The sequence below is a fragment of the Chiloscyllium plagiosum genome, chromosome 20 (genome assembly GCF_004010195.1).
Source record: "Chiloscyllium plagiosum isolate BGI_BamShark_2017 chromosome 20, ASM401019v2, whole genome shotgun sequence".
NCBI lineage: Eukaryota > Metazoa > Chordata > Chondrichthyes > Orectolobiformes > Hemiscylliidae > Chiloscyllium > Chiloscyllium plagiosum.
The window spans coordinates 59551757-59569522 of NC_057729.1; the positions used below are offsets into that span (position 1 = coordinate 59551757).

At 43.6% G+C, this 17766-nt stretch overlaps 1 protein-coding gene across 19 annotated transcripts in view; it reads right to left on the minus strand.

Moving 5' to 3' along the window:
• The window catches only part of ralgapb (Ral GTPase activating protein non-catalytic subunit beta), a 141450-nt gene that overhangs the window by 31537 nt on the left and 92147 nt on the right, over nt 1–17766 (minus strand). For 10 of the 19 annotated variants that reach the window (XM_043710953.1, XM_043710952.1, XM_043710950.1 and 7 more), the window contains 6 exons: nt 17232–17365; nt 15405–15587; nt 14840–14991; nt 13862–14049; nt 10232–10335; nt 4565–4729 (listed from right to left, as the gene is read on the minus strand). In XM_043710953.1, the coding sequence (XP_043566888.1) occupies nt 4565–4729; nt 10232–10335; nt 13862–14049; nt 14840–14991; nt 15405–15587; nt 17232–17365 (926 nt within the window). The remainder of the gene's footprint in view (nt 1–4564; nt 4730–10231; nt 10336–13861; nt 14050–14839; nt 14992–15404; nt 15588–17231; nt 17366–17766) is intronic. The other 9 variants (XM_043710946.1, XM_043710961.1, XM_043710960.1 and 6 more) reach the window with 3 other exon arrangements.

Consider the following 17766-nt stretch of genomic DNA (forward strand, 5'->3'; position numbering starts at 1 on the left):
AGGCTAAACAGCTATAATTTTCCATCTTTTGTCTTGATCTTTTCTTGAACAAGGGTGTTAACAACAGCGACTTTCCAATCATCTGAGACTTTCCCTGACTCCAGTGATTTTTGAAAGATTACAACCAACGCCTCTGCTATTTCTTCAGCGACCTCCCTCAGAACTCTAGGGCTAGGAGATTTATCAATTTTTAGACCTTTTAGCTTTTCTAGCACTTTTGCTTTTGTAATGACTACCATATTCAACTCTGGCCCTTGACTCTCCATTATTGTAGGGACATTACTCATGTCTTTCACTGTGAAGACCGACACAAAGTATTTAAGTTCTTCAGCTATTTCCTTGTCTCCCATCATGAGCCTTCCTGCATCAATTTGGAGGGGCCCAATTTCTACTTTTGCCTTTCATTTGTTTCTTATGTATTGAAATAAACTTGCGCTATCATTTCTAATATTACTGGCTAGTTATAAAACTAAGGCAACGTACTAGACTAACGAGCACACACTGAACTATATGAATAAAGCTACTTTTCAGCAGGAGGAGGACAGGGAAAAATTACATGCAAGCAAGAAATCTTACCCAGCCTTGAAGTCAGTGCCTGTAACTAAGCACTTGGGACAACCAGCTTCAGAATACCAGTCAACAATCAACCAGCTTACATTAGGTTTAAAATCTAACTCCTGCACAACTTTAAGAACTTTAAACTGGAATCACCTTTACCTTCATGTCTGTACTAAACATTGTATCACATCCCTTTTGAGGTTATCTGTAATTGACATCGTTTTTTTGGGATTAGTAGGTAATAAAATTTATGTTTATTTTCCTCTCAAGAAAACCTTGTAATTCGGCTCCCACATTGTGATCTAGTTAATTCATTTCAATTAAGTGTGAAAGCTGCATGCTAAAAGGAAAAATAAATACTTGTGAGACTTCTTGGGGGAGAAGAGGGAGCCCGTTCCCTCTCCTCACCTGGGTCATGCTTAAACAAGAACCATCAAGAGATCTTCCTACATTCCAACAGCAACTTCGCTTCAAATGCATTTTAGTGAATGTTCAGTGCTTTGGGACTTCCTGAATCCGTACAGGATACAATAGAAATACAAGCCTATCTATAAAATTCATCCGATTTTCTCAATGTAACAGTGGGATCTGGATTAGCTGAGCCATTATGGTGAGTGAAGATTGCAATTCAACTTCACATTTTAATAGGAGAATTTTTCTGAAACAATATGACATTCAAATTGAAATGTCAAATATGAAAACTGTACAAGCAGGAGGTTCCACTAAGACTGTTCAGGTAACGAGTACGAGTTCAACCCAAAATATAAATCTAGAGGCAATGGAAACTATCGAGCAAGCCTAAGTGCAGATCAGCTTGGGTTACAAAAAGTCCAAAGATGTGCAGGTCAGGTGAATTGGCCATGCTAAATTGCCCGTAGTGTTAGGTTAGGGGTATGGGTGGGTTGCGCTTCGGCGGGGCGGTGTGGACTTGTTGGGCCGAAGGGCCTGTTTCCACACTGTAAGTAATCTAAAAAAAAAATCTAATGCTGGAATCCTGCTTTAAAAAGGGCACAGGGCACAAATGGAGGCATCATTTTCTCACACTGTTGTATACAGCTTTCTTTTGTATTTTTGATCAAGGACTAAAATGGATAAAGGGTTGTTTTAAATCCGAGCATTTTGGAAAGAATTGTTGCATTTTTAAAACTAAGTTACTGAAACCTGTTATGCATGGTGTCTATACACTGCTTCTTTTGTCAAATAGTGAGGGAAGATGTTTGTAGGCAGAATGGCGCTCGAGCATGCGCATTGAGAGAGAGAGAGGGATTTGGTTGACATGTAGATGATTGGTTTGTGCAATGGTGACCAGACATGGATACTAAAGGTCATCAGCTTGGTGATAACTGATTGGTTTAGGTGTAGTTGAACAGCTTTCAATTTCAAATAAAAATAAAAAATAAATGGATAAGTTGCCTTTGGATTGAAAGGCAGATTGCGTGTGAGCGTCTCTCTTTCTCTCTGCACAGTAGCAAGAAGCAAGCCAGTTACTTTCTCCCACTATTTGCTGAGAGCTGTTGCCTTTAACCAGCAGAGGGACTGTGCACTCAGTGTACTAAACTCCCTGTGCCTTCTGGAAAGTAGTGAAAGAATGTGGAGAAATGAGATTGAAGAACAAAGTCTTGGCAAGCAAAAGGAAAGCTGTGGACTTGTGCTGTTGAAGGGGTTTTTTCCCAGCTTAGTTTTATGACTGGAGGGAAACAAACATTTTTTGTTTGCGTCTGCCTGTGTGTACAGGGTTTTAAGAGGCAGTTAGAATTTAACTCGTTAAAATTTCATAACTGCTTGTGATTAGAATTTACTTATTTGTAATGAATAGCAATTCTTGTTAAGTTCAGGAACCCGGTCAATGTTTTCTAACAGACAGGTACTTTGGGGATTTTGCGGGCTTGGAATGAATCAATAATCTTTAAGGCAACCCCAGGAATAATGGGGCTCGAGAATCAGTGTAATTTCCTAAGTGAAAGGAAGGATGAATGAGAGGGAAACAACTTTATTTGTAATTGTATAAAAGAAAACAGATAAACTCTGCCTTCAGTTACGTGAAGCTCCTGACGAATAGGCTTATAGAGGCTGTGAGAGTGAAAGAATGGAGCCATGCCAGTGGGGTGGATGTTTCAGTCTGCATTACAAGGTACCAGATAGGCTTGTTTAGTGATTATAGGATTAACATTTCACAGGGCAAGCTGTTGAAATTGAATTCAATAAATCTGATAATCTGTGGGTTGGCACAGAGATAAACCACAATAAAAGTTCTGGCTTGTTAAAATCCCCAATACAACTAGCTCACTAATTCTACTGATGGAAGGGAAGCAGTTGCCTACATTTAGTCTGCAACGCTTCAGTCTAACTACAGAACTGCCTTAATATCCCAGAAAATAGCAGAGCAAGCATTCAGCAAAACACACACACAGCAGGGATAAAGGAAGATTGAAACTAAATGTAACATTGACAGCATCAAAGAATTTGTATCTGGGAAGTTTCACCAGCTTCAGCTTAGCCTGTTGTCAGCTACTTAAATCACTTTCTGTGATGTGGAATTAATTCTAATGAAGTAAGATTTGGCATGTTACTCCATGATAAGATTTTCACATTGTGAATTTTGTGGAACCAGTCAGACCTCAGATACACTGTTAACGTTTCCCTGTTATAAGCACCAGAGGGCAGCAGTACTCTTTCAGGCAAAATATTTAAAATCTTGGAGGGTTACAGAGCACCAGGATTCCACCACAATCAGAAGCTGCTGTGACAGGAGTGCCACATTTATCCAGATTTGTTCACACATTACATAAATTTGAGAAAAACACATTTTATAAAGTACTCCATAGCAATCCTCTAATTTCTCGAAGAATGGAGTTTACACATTCCCCATATCTGCGTAGGTTTCCTCCGGGTACTCCGATTTCCACCTACAGTCAAAGATGTGTATGTTAGGTGGACTGGTCATGCTATATTGCCCATAGTGTTCAGAGATGTGTACGTTAGGGGAAACAGAGTAATAAGGGTAGGGGAATGGGTCTGGATGGGTTACTCTTCAGAGGGTCGGTGTGGACTTGTTGGGCCAAATGGCCTGTTTCCACACTGTAGAGATTCTGTGATGGAATGCTAATGCATAGCTAAGGAAATAAATATTCTAAAATGAAGAAAAAAAAACACTATTGCTTAATAGAATAGATACTAGTGCACAAATACAGGATAGGCTACTGCTTAGAGGAATGTACTTCAGCAAGCTTTATATTTGTGGTTTGATATAACCATGGCACTGTTCTCTGTATAGACCCTACACCTTGAAGTCTACACAATGGAAAGCTGCACTGTGAACTCTAAAGCATGCACATATTGCTAGTGGCTTGAGGATTCCCCTTTATGGCAGTAAAGGATATTGGTCTTAGGTGTTTTGACTCTGGAGCTCCATATTAGATAGACAGTGATGCTTGTCACATGCCAGGCACAAGGACCAGATTCTCGATGTAACATGGAAAGCCACACTTGGAATTGATTAGATTAAATTAGATTGCATTACAGTGTGGAAACAGGCCCTTCGGCCCAACAAGTCCACACCGCCCCGCCGAAGCGCAACCCACCCATACCCCTACATTTACCCCTTATCTAACACTACGGGCAATTTAGCATGGCCAATTCATCTGACCTGCACACCTTTGGACTGTGGGAGGAAACCGGAGCACCCGGAGAAAACCCACGCAGACACAGGGAGAACGTGCAAACTCCACACAGACAGTCGCCTGAGGCTGGAATTGAACCCGGGTCTCTGGCGCTGTGAGGCAGCAGTGCTAACCACTGTGCCACCATGCCGCCCACTTTTTAATATTGTTTCATTTCCAGTCCATTACATAAAGTACCTAATTAATTCCCATTCAAATTATTACAATAAACAGCTGATTAGTTTTCATTTCATGAAAACATCAATGGACACACCACATTTAAAATAATTTAAATGGCTACTTGAGAGTTTGGAATCAATTCACTGGTGGCCTGATAATACTCTTACCTGATCAGTAACAATCTCATGCAGATCAGGAATGCTCAGGTCAGCCTTTACAAATGGAATTTTGTCCACCTCCTCAGGGAATGGCCGATGTTTGACATTGTACTTGATTCCCACGTCATCCTTTGGTGGTGGATGAGGCTCAGGAACAAATGCCTGTGGATGACACTGCAGTTACATTACGATTGGTTTTTGTGCGTGCGTTCCTCCGACCTTGCTGCAGTTCGAGTTATGATTGGCAGAAAGCAGTCTAATCACATTTCATTCCAGGGTGCATCTTCCACATGTAGACTTTCCGATAGGAATGACTTGATAATGTTGTGGTTCTGTTCGCCGAGCTGGGAATTTGTGTTGCAGACGTTTCGTCCCCTGTCTAGGTGACATCCTCAGTGCTTGGGAGCCTCCTGTGAAGCGCTTCTGTGTTGTTTCCTCCGGCATTTGTCGTGGTTTGAATCTGTCGCTTCCGGTTGTCAGTTCCAGCTGTCCGTTGCTGTGGTCGGTATATTGGGTCCAGGTCGATGTGCTTATTGATTGAATCTGTGGATGAATGCCATGCCTCTAGGAATTCCCTGGCTGTTCTCTGTTTGGCTTGTCCTATAATAATAGTGTTGTCCCAGTCGAATTCACGGTACTTGTCATCTGAGTGTGTGGCTACTAAGGATAGCTGGTCGTGTCGTTTCGTGGCTAGTTGGTGTTCATGGATGCGGATCATTAGCTGTCTTCTTGTTTGTCCTATGTAGTGTTTTGTGCAGTCCTTGCATGGGATTTTGTACACTACATTGGTTTTGCTCATGCTGGGTATCGGGTCCTTCATCCTGGTGAGTTGTTGTCTGAGAGTGGCTGTTGGTTTGTGTGCTGTTATAAGTCCTAGTGGTCGCAGTAGTCTGGCTGTCAGTTCGGAAATGCTCTTGATGTATGGTAGTGTGGCTAGTCCTTTGGGTTGCGGCAAGTCCTCGTCCCGTTGTCTTTCCTTTAGGCATCTGTTGATGAAATTGCGCGGGTATCTGTTTTTGGCGAATACACTATATAGGTGTTCCTCTTCCTCTTTTTGCAGTTCTGGTGTACTGCAGTGTGTTGTGGCCCTTTTGAATAGTGTCTTGATGCAACTTCTTTTATTGGGGTGGTTCCTTTCGTAGTTTAGGACTTGGTCTATGTGAGTGCCTTTCCTGTGTACCTTTGTGGTGAATTCTCCATTCGGTGTTCTCTGTACCATCACGTCTAGGAATGGGAGTTGGTTGTCCTTTTCTTCCTCTCGAGTGAATCGGATTCCTGTGAGTGTGGCGTTGATGATCCGGTGTGTGTTCTCTATTTCTGTGTTTTTAATGATTACAAAGGTGTCATCCACATATGTGACCCAGAGTTTGGGTTGAATTTGCGGTAAGACTGTTTGTTCTAACCTTTGCATTACCGCTTCTGCTATGAGTCCAGAGATGGGTGAGCCAGAATGAAGGACCCGATACCCAGCATGAGCAAAACCAATGTAGTGTACAAAATCCCATGCAAGGACTGCACAAAACACTACATAGGACAAACAGGAAGACAGCTAATGATCCGCATCCATGAACACCAACTAGCCACGAAACGACATGACCAGCTATCCTTAGTAGCCACACACGCAGATGACATGAATTCGACTGGGACAACACTACTATTATAGGACAAGCCAAACACAGAACAGCCAGTGAATTCCTAGAGGCATGGCACTCATCCACAGATTCAATCAATAAGCACATCGACCTGGACCCAATATACTGACCACTGCAACGGACAGTTGGAACTGACAACCGGAAGCGGCAGAGACAAACCACTATAAATGCCGGAGGAAAGATCACAGAAGCGCTTCACAGGAGGCTCCCAAGCACTGAGGATGTCACCTAGACAGGGGACGAAACGTCTGCAACACAAATTCCCAGCTCGGCGAACAGAACCACAACAACGAGCACCCGAGCTACAAATCTTCTCGCAAACTTTGATGACTTGATAATGATCAGAAGCAGGACATCAGGATGATTATTCCTTTTTCACTGGCGTAGATCAGATTAGTTCCAGCCCTTATGCACAGTAAAAGGGTTCTCAATGTGCAAGTTAATTAATGCAAACGTATCTTTAATTTGTCGAGAGTGTAGTGCTGGGAAAGCACAGCAGGTCAGGCAGCATCCAAGGAGCAGGAGAATCGACGCTTTGGGCATAAGTGGACCTGATGAGGGAGTCACAGATGGAATGGTCTTTTAGGAATGCTGATAGGGGTAGGGAGGGAAATATATTTCTGGTGGTAGGGTCCGTTTGGAGGTGGCGGAAGTGGCAAAGGATGATGCATTGTATGTGGACGTTGTGGGGTGGAAGGTGAGGACTGGGGGGTTCTGTCCTTGTTGCTTTGGGAACCCCCCAGTCCTCACTTACACCCCACCAACCTCCGCATACAACGCATCATTCTTCACCACTTCTGCCAACTCCAAACGGATCCCACCACCAGAGATATATTTCCCTCTCCCCCCGTATCAGCGTTCCGAAAAAACCATTCCCTCTGTGACTCCCTCATCAGGTCAACACCCTCCCATCAGCCCACCCACCACTCCTGGCACCTTTCCCTGCCACCACACGAAGTGTAAAACCTGTGCCCACACCACTCCCCTCACCTCTGTCCAAGGCCCCAAGTGATCCTTCCACATCCGTCAGAAATTTACCTGTACCTCTACCAATGTCATCTACTGTATCCTTTGCTCCCAATGTGATCTCCTCTACATCAGGGAGACAGGACATCATCTTGCGGATTGTTTCAGAGAACATTTCTGGGATACCCGCACCCATCGACCCCACCGCCCCGTGGCTGAACATTTCAACTTCCCCTCCCACTCCGTTAAGGACATGCAGGTCCTGGGCCTCCTCCACCGCCAAACCATTACCACCCAACGCCTGGAGTAGGCACGCCTCATATACCGCCTTGGGGCCCTGCAACCACCTGGGATAAATGTGGATTTCAACAGCTTCCTCATTTCCTCTCCCTCCCATAACCCCAAGCCTCCAACTCAGCACCGCTCTCCGGACCCATCCATCACTCCCCCCTCTGACCTATCACCCTCTCCCTCACCTTCATCCACCTATCACTTTCCCAGCTATCTTCCCCACCCCCTCCCATTTATCTCACAGCCCCGACCCACAACCCTCATTCCTGATGAAGGGCTTATGCCTGAAATGTCAATTCTCCTGCTCCTTGGATGCTGCCTGACCTGCTGTGCTTTTCCAGCACCACATTCTCGATTGAGAATAAACAATTGATTTTGTTGTTCAGAGGATTGTTGCTGCATGGATGGCTTTGTCACTAGGAGACACTTAAGCAAATATCTGAAACAGAGAAGGACAGAGGGTTTTTGGGATTAATGCTGGATTGCTCTTGCAAATTGAATGCCTGTCAGGCCAAACTGCCTCCAGGCAGCTTTGAAAGATCTACAGTTGATAGATGGTGCTCTAAAGTTACACACACTGAATTGCAAACTGTTCTGACACTGTATTACCTTTACACTAGCATGTGAAATCAGATCTACAAGTTCAGTGTCGCAATCATCCCATGTGCAACTCAATGAAGAAGGAACCACATCCCATTTCTGGCAATACTTACACAAGATTTTTTTTAAAATTTACTTGTGGTACACGGGCATCACCAGCTGGCCAGTGTTTATTACCCATCCCTTGTTGCCCTTGAGAAAGTGATGGTGAGCTGTCTTCTTGAACTTCTATAGTCCATGTGTTGTAGGTTGACCCATAGTGCCATTAGAGAGGGAATTCCAGGATTTTGATCCAGAGGCAGTGAAGGAATGGTGATGTATTTGCAAATTAGGATAGTGAGTGGCCTGGAGGGGTACTTGCAGGGGGCGGTGTTTCTATGATCCGCTACCCTGTCTTTCTAGATGAAGTGGTCATGGGTTCGGAAAGGTTCTTTGGTGAATTTCTGCAGTGCATCTTGTAGATAGTACACACTGCTGCTACTGAGCATCAGCTGTGGGGAGAGTGAATATTTATGCATGTGGTGCCAATCAAATGTGCTGTTTTGTCCTGGATGGTGTCAAGCTTCTTGAGTGTGGTTGGAGCTGCAACCATCCAGGCAAGGGGGGAGTATTCCATCACATTCCTGACCTGTGCATGGAAAATGGTGGACAGGCTTTGGGGAGTCAGGTGGTGAGTTACACACCGCAGTATTCCTAGCCTCTGACCTGCTGTTGTAGCCACTGTGCTTATGTGGTGAGTGCTGTGGGTGTGGTCAATGTGGTCAGTGCAGTGGTCAATGGAAATCCCAAAAATGTTGATATTAGGGGATTCAGTGATGGTAACACTATTGGATGTCAATGAATGATACTTAGATTGTCTCTTATTGGGGTCATTGCAAACTATTTTCAAATATTACTTGCGACCTTTCAGCCCAAACGTGGATACTGTCTAGACCTTGTTGCATTTAAACATGGACTGCTTCAGTATCTGAGGAGATGTGAATGGTGCTGAATATTGCACAATAATCAGTGAACATCCCACTTCTGACTTTATGATGGAGGGAAGATCATTGATGAAGCAGCTGAAGATGGCTAGGCTGAGGACACCACCCTGTTGTCCTGGAGCTGAGATGACTGACCTCTAACAACCATAACCATCTTCCTTAAGTGCCAGGTATGACTTCATCCCGTGGAGAACTTGCCACGATTTCCACTGACCCCAGGGGGTTTTGCTAGGGCTCCTTGATGCCACACTCAGTTGAATACAGCTTTGATTTCAAGGGCTGTCACTCTCCCCTCCCCTCTGGAATTCAGCTCTTTTGTCCATGTTTTAACCAAGGCTGTAATGAGGTCAGGAGCTGAGTAGCCCTTTAGGAATCCAAACTGGGCATCACTGAGCAGGTTATTGCTGAGCAGATGCTGCTTGATAGCACTGTTGATGACCCCTTCCATCACTTTACTGATGATCGAGAGAAGACTGGTGGGGTGGTAATTGGCTGGGTTCGATTTGTCATTGAGTCATAGAGATGTACAGCACAGAAACAGAACCTTCAGTCCAACTCGTCCATGCTGACCAGATTTCCCAACCCAATCTAGTCCCACCTGCCAGCACTTGGCCCATATCCCTCCAAACCCTTCCTATTCATATACCTATCCAGATGCCTTTTAAATGTTGCAGTTGTACCAGCCTCCACCACTTCCTCTGGCAGCTCGATCCATACCTGCATTTTGTGTACAGGACATACTGGGCAATTTTCCACATTGTCAGTAGATGTCAGTGTTGTAACTGTACTGGAAGACTTTGGCTATGGGAGCGGCAATTCTCGAGCATACGTTTACAGTAGGATTGCTGAAATGTTGTCAGGGCCCACAGCCTTTGCAGTATGCAGTGCCTCCAACCAATTCTTGATATCATGTGGAGTGAACTGAATTGGTTGCCACTTTTGGCACAGGACACCACTATGCAACTCAACTGCCCTACTGTGTGCGCAGAAGCTTCAGTATATGCTAATACTGGAGTGTTGCTGTAATTCCAAAATGAACAGAAGTACAGTAGTTGTTGACTTAATTGCTTTTACCTAAAAGGTCAATTTGATTTTTCAGTAACAGCATAAATCTTAGTTGGACTGGTCACGGAATAAAACATTGAGGCATCAGATAATATAGTATTATCACATTGAATTCAAACCTTTTGGCTTGCTCGAGACCCCCTCGGCTGATGATACAGTTGCATGGTCCACGCATGTCTCCCAGACATTCCCCGGATCAGGACAGTAACTGAAGGGCAAGGATCTGTGGAGAAAGCAACCAAAAGACGTTCCCCAAAAAATGATAGGCAGCGCTTGTGTAAAACATTCTTTTCCACTAGCGAAATTTTCCTTTCTCCAGTTGGCTGCCCGCCCCTTCACATGCTGCACTTAGCTTCCCATCGTTAGTATTCTGAAATATTGGTACTATCGCTCAATATTGTGGGCTATATGATAAATACAATAGGGAGGGGGAAAGCATTTTCTAAAAAGGCAACCCGTTCTCTCCTCATAGGTCCCATAAGATGTAGGGGCTAAAAAGGGCCATCCAGCCCATTGAGTCTGCTCTGCCATTCAGTAACATCTAGGCTGATCGAATAATCCTCAACTCCATTTTCCTGCCTTTGCCCCGTAAACTTTGATTCTGTTACTGATTAAAATCTCTTTCTCTCTGTCTCAGTTGGAGTGACAGTGTATTTCCAACATTTATAGTTATTCTTCCACTTTATTTTAAAGACAGAAATTAGATACACAACCTAATACCCTTTCATTTTTATAGAGCTGTGGACTGAATATTGAGTTTTATAAGGCCACAGTTTCTTGATACCTGACATTTATAAATTACTTGCTGTATGGGACACCCTGAGACTAAAGCAGTGACTGGAGCAGCTGACAGCATCAGAAAACTTCCAAGCACACTGTCAATGCTGTCAAGTGGTTTTAGGGTAAGACAAGCATTGATTCACAAAAGCCCAAGAGTCGATTATACCCGAGACATTGCCCTGACAGAAGAGATGACCAGCGTAAATCACTAAAACAATTCCCGGCAAGCAGCTGAAGGTTAAAAACTCTTCTTTTTTTGATTCTCAACATTTAATGTGTGTTTAGCTTAAAGCTGCCAGATGCTTGTGTAATGCAAACTCTGAAAATGTTCGAGGGGAAAGTGAGGAGTGTAGATGCTGGAGATCAGAGCTGAAAATGTGTTGCTGGAAAGGCGCAGCAGGTCAGGCAGCATCCAAGGAGCAGGAGAATCGACGTTTCGGGCATGAGCCCTTCTTCAGGAATGAGGAAAGTGTGTCCAGCCGGCTAAGATAAAAGGTAGGGAGGAGGGACTTGGGGGAGGGGCGTTGGAAATGCGATAGGTGGAAGGAGGTCAAGGTGAGGGTGATAGGCCGGAGTGGGGGTGGGGGCGGAGAGGTCAGGAAGAAGATTGCAGGTTAGGAAGGCAGTGCTGAGTTCCAGAGATTTGACTGAGACAAGTGGGGAGGAGGGGAAATGAGGAAACTGGAGAAATCCAAGTTCATCCCTTGTGGTTGGAGAGTTCCTAGGCGGAAGATGAGGCGCTCTTCCTCCAACCGTCGTGTTGCTATGGTCTGGCGATGGAGGAGTCCAAGGACCTGCATGTCCTTGGTGGAGTGGGAGGGGGAATTGAAGTGTTGAGCCGCGGGGTGGTTGGGTTGGTTGGTCCTCTGGGACACCCGGACCAACCAACCCAACCACCCCGCGGCTCAACACTTCAACTCCCCTCCCACTCCACCAAGGACATGCAGGTCCTTGGCCTACTCCATCGTCAGACCATAGCAACACGACGGCTGGAGGAAGAGCGCCTCATCTTCCGGCGATGAACTCTCCAACCACAAGGGATGAATGCAGATTTCTCCAGTTTCCTCATTTCCCCTCCCCCCACCTTGTCTCAGTCAAATCCCTTGAACTCAGCACCGCCTTCTTAACCTGCAATCCTCTTCCTGACCTCTCCAATCCCACCCCCACTCCGGCCTATCACCCTCACCTTGACCTCTTTCCACCTATTGCATTTCTAAGGCCCCTCCCCCAAGTCTCTCCTCCCTACCTTTTATCTTAGCCTGCTGGACACACTTTCCTCATTCCTGAAGAAGGGCTCATGCCCGAAACGTCGATTCTCCTGCTCCTTGGATGCTGCCTGACCTGCTGCGCTTTTCCAGCAACACATTTTCAAACTCTGGAAATGAACAAGCTGTTTTGATAAAAGACTTGAGAGACAAGGCAACGACACAATTCAGATCTCAGAAATTAGAATTTCAAGATCAAGTTGCAAATGAAAATTACTGAGCTCAGCTCAGTGAAGGTAGCTGCCACAGGTTTCTATCGCTAAGACTGGCTGACTACAGAATTCCTGATGAAGGGCTTATGCCTGAAACGTCGACTCTCCTGCTCCTCGGATGCTGCCTGACCTGCTGCGCTTTTCCAGCACCACACTTTTTGACTGACTACACAGTAATCTAGCACTTAGAAGGAATTGTGCAACAAGGACAGGGTGGAGAGGAGGGATGGAGTTGACAAGCCCTGTGGCAATGGAAGGAACCACAGAATTGTACACCTCATTGCAACAGCACTGTCTCAGAGAAAGAGCAACCTCTTAGCTCCATTTTCTTACTCTTTCCTTATGTTCTAAAATATATCTCTCTTATGATTAGTACCTTCCCTTATGAACAGGTCTAGAAAATAATCATTTGGAATGTTCGCTGCTTTTAGTTCAACTCTGTTGCCTCCTTAATGGATCTATTTCTGTGTTAATCCTCTTGCTGTTAAGCTCAAAGAACTGCTTACTGCTGCATTTGGCAGCAACAACAGTGCTTATTGCTATCCTAGGAGACCGCTAGATTTTTGCGGTTTTCAGATTCTCCCCCCCACCCCAATGGTTTTAGTAAAGTAGGATTTTCATTCCTTCATTGCTTAGTTTCCTTGTATATCTATTTAGAGCTACATTTATTAAGTCTGCACTTAATCTGTATTTTCACACTGTGACCAGTGTATGTCTTTGCTTTCATCACAGATTTTATTTTTGAGCACAGCCACCATTATTTTCTTGGAATTGCTCTCTCTGAAATTATTAAGTTGAATATTGTCTTACTGCATTGGTTCATTACAAATTCTGTTAGAGTTAATCATGGCTGAGCACTGGCACCCAGGGATGTTACTGCATTGACTTCCATTGTGCTGCCCCAGTTTTTTTTAAGATTCCCTACAGTGTGGAAACAGGCCTTTTGGCCCAACAAGTCCACACCGACCCTCCAAAGAGTAACCCACCCAGATCCATTTCCTTCTGACTAATGCAGCTCACACTACGGGCAATTTAGCATGGCCAATTCACCTGACCTGCACATCTTTGGACAGTGGGAAGAAACCGGAGCACCCGGAGGAAACCCACGGAGACACTGAGAGAATGTGCAAACTCCACACAATCAGTTGCACGAGGCTGGAATCGAACCTGGGATCCTGGTGCTGTGAGGCAGCAGTGCTAACCACTGAGCCACCGTGCTACCAGACTCTTATAATTACAAAGTTGAGATAGAAGTTGGATCTTGTGCTCCCTCCAGTGCAGTGGGCCCATAGAAGGCCATGAACCAATTCAGACCTTGAAGAGTTTGTACTAAGTTGGTTAAAATAGAAGCTTAAGGATCTTGCTTTAAGACTACCAATGTCAGGGTTGAGTTACAAAGAGCAGTAGGCATTGTTTTTGAGTAACTGAAATTCCTGCTCCTTAGCAAATCATAAATACAAAGGACTGGATTAGAAAGAGATTGTGAACTCACTCTGATCATTGCCCAGTGGCTGCTCTAACATTGCTAAGATGATGCTGTTATCCAAGACAAAGTACCGGAAATGGTTCTTGCTGGTTGAGGTCAGCCTGGAGTACTTGATTAGTGTTTCTTCATTGAGAAGACTGCATGGTGAGGCAGGGCCACTTGGAGAAGGGAATGCTCCGAGCAACTGCATTATACTTTAAAACAAAAAAATCAATAATATCCATTATATCTTTATATACACACACCCATTTGAAAAGCAGCATACAAGTTAATATAAATCTACATTAATAAAAAAAACTTAACCTTAAGCAGCCAGCATAGTCAGCAAAATTCAGGTCTCTTTGGTCTGACTGATCTCATCTATTTTTAGCTCTTCTATTAAGACATAGAAAATAACAACAATCAGAAAGAACTTGCTTTTACATTTGCACCGAGTCTTTCCTTAGGATGTCACAAAGAACTTCACAACTAACAAAATGCTTCTGAAGTGCAGTCACTAATGTAGCACAAAATTGTCTCAGTTGTAGGAGGTGGCCATTCAGCCCATCACAACTGTGCCAACTCTCTCATCCAACATCTCACTTACTGCTATTGTCCTGTTTCCTCCACTTAACCCCCGAGCCTCTTCCTATTCAGACAGCAGTCTAATTCCCTTCAATTGGCGTAGGGATTACAGTAATATTGGGAAACCCAGCACTCAATGTTTATCATTCGAAATGAAATTTTTCTCCTTTGAAAATTTTTCATGTAGAATGTGGTTGTCAGTGGCAAAACCAGCACTTACTGGTCCCATTGCATCCATCAAGCCACAGGATAGGAGGCTTGATAGAATATTTCATATTTTCATAGTTTTATTTGCCAGAGTGCTGTTCTAGTTTGGGACTGAGATTAAGGAAGGGTGATGGCATTCCTTCTCGAAAGAATATCAGAGAATCACTGAGGTTAATTCAGGGCAATATTGCCCAAATTAATTCTACGCCTTACCATGTCAGTGTAGCCTCAGCAGCATCCTTTACTCTCATCGAAGCAGGGTTTGGTTCTTTATCTCCCTTGTACCGCACCTCCTGATCGCTGGTTTTAGACTTGCTCCCCGAGATTCCCAGTTCAACAATCTCCAGCACCTCTATCAGACAATCCTAAGAAAGCATGAAGATTGTTAGACTGAAAGAGACAGTCTTCCTATGTTAAGTCAACCTCGTGCACTTCTCACTCAATCTCTTAAATAGGCCAGATTAAATTTTCAGTAAAGGGTGTTGATGTAAGGCACATTATTTTGATGATTCCCTTCATCTAATGTCAAAGTTCTAATCTTTGTTCCGACTGTACAGTAGGATGAAGTTTCACTTGTGATTTTCTAGCAAATCTGGGACATCTTTTGGCTTTTGAACTTACGAGTGTAACACTGAATAACAAATCCCCAACTCGAGATGATGATGGTTGGTTTGAAGAAGCAGAGCTGAGATGAGAAAGGGGAGAATGAAGGGCAGGAAAGACTCAACACATCAAACTACTATTAAAGCCCACAGTAAGATATGCAAACCAAACATACCTTTTCATTTAGCATATCCGGATGCTCTGTGAGCCAGACACAGAGACACTGGAAGGCTGCAACAATCATGGAGTGTAGATCTCGGGAATGAAATGGAGCCGGTCTGCTACATTGGTGCACGATGTAACTGCACACTGAACTAACTGCACGCTTTCGGTCTGTTGAATCCACGCTCACTTTTACCTGTTTTAAAGAACAAATCATTTACATCCATTTTGGAGATCATGAAAAGGATTGCGAGCAAGATCAGGAAAAGGAGGCTGAAGTTGGTGAAGCTGTAAAGGAAAATCTATGTAAATAAAAATGTTTCTCCAGGCTTTTTAAAATCTAGAAAAAGCAATGAGAATGAGCCTAATCCTCTGCAGCAGCTGGTAACTGGCATGGCCATGTGATAGGATGTCCTTCTTGATTGCACAGGCAGCAACTGCTGAATAAGGTACTACAAGGGGGCTGATGACCCAAGAAAGGAGAGGCCCGTCACTAAACCCAGACAGCTACACACCCTGTATAAACCCTCAAACCACAGTCATACTGGCTTTCGGCAAAATGGCATTAAAGCCTGGTGAAATGGCCCCTGATACAGCAGCTGAATCTTCAAATTTGCTGCTCACCTTGTGGTGGGAAGCCTGTCTGAAGCCATTTTTACTGTCAGTAAAGTTCTCAGAGTGGGTCATGGTGAGGATTGATCAGGAAAGGAGCACACTCCACTTTCCATCATGGTCCCACCATGTGGGGCTAGCGAACCTCTCTCCAATAAGGTCTGAAACAATATTGTCTTGAATTAACCCAACTGATTCCAGTTGCTGAGTTGAGTGCATTTTGATTTCACCCCCTTTCTTGCTTCCTCACCTAGGAAAATTTAGGAGAATTCTGTCCATTTGCTCATTTTAATTGCTTTATTTAGATTTCAAAAACAGCTCTAACAATATTGTGAAACTCAATGCCACCATAAGCATGCCAGCCCACTTGATTGGCACCCTAGTTTTTAGATGCCCATAGAAAGTAACTTAAGTTTTGCCTTCTGACCTATAAAGTAATTCATTCATCACATTTCTATTTTGTGTCTTAAATTTTCTCTCAGATTTCCTTCTGGATTTGAGTCAAATTGAAACATGCACCTTTTATCTTTTGTGTATGACAGATTGATGGATTTAAAAACTGCTCAAAGTCCTCATGTTCCCAGAGATCCAAAATGATCATTTGTGCAAACCAGCACAAATTATCTGAAGGAATTTATCACATGCAGAATTCAGATATATAACTATTGTGCATTACTGAGACGTGCTATTCTGGATCACCTCACAATTTTAATATGCTGAAAAACCTTGTTTTAAGAAAATGTTCTTGACACTGTAAGAATGTGGATATCTTACGAACTGGGCAAAACGTATTTGAATGTTTTGAGTGTACAACCTACAGGGCCAGTATTTCACTGGCATGGAAATTCATTTAACACGTTACTCATTTGTATGATAGGCAGATCATCATTTTGGCTTGATAGAAGCATCATGTTAGTAGTAGCTTAAAAAGATAGTTTTACCTATTGCTCATATTTTGAGAAGTATCAACAGAAAACTATCTTGAATTTTTTTTTGCACAACTCAAACCCACTCATTCTTTGGATCTCAAAGAGCAACATCATAACCAGTTATTCTCTACAATTTGAAGACACTTCAACTAAAAGACTCTGTTTTTACCTAACAACTCTGAATCTTTCCACTTATAACAATAGCTTGTTTTATATGTTCGAGTGGTCAGCTGTGTCCACACTCAGTTGGTTTGTTAAATTAAGTATAAAATGAAAATAAAATTTAACCACCACTGTACCTTGGCTAACCCAGAGAGCAATTCAAGTGCTGCCAACGAGATGCTCATGTCCTGTCTCCATTGGGAGTTCAGTCGCTGTGTCACCAAATGGATACTGCGAATCAGTAGTCCCGATGCTGTATCTGTATGAAGAGCTATGATATAACCCCAATACCACACACCACGGGGAGGGAAAACAACTAGGCATTAGTAACTACAAGCAAAGCAATCAAAACAAGCACAAACTCACCACCCATGCAGTAAAGAACAATCAAAAAGGAAAACTGCTCCATCCCAGTAGCAATGAGGCTGTGTCGATTTGGTAGTCATTAACAACAGCATTAGAATGAAAGAACTCAAGTCTTCATATCAACAATGTGGGACAAAGTGTAACATTTTACAGACCAATTTTGCACCAAATAGCACAGATGGAAAGATAAATGCAACTTGCAGGGCTGTTTTGGATAAACGTAATACTTTTGGCACAAAAAAAAGGCTTTTCAATCCAGTGTTCAAGAGCTCAAAGGCCCGAAAATGCATCTGATTGAAGATGCCC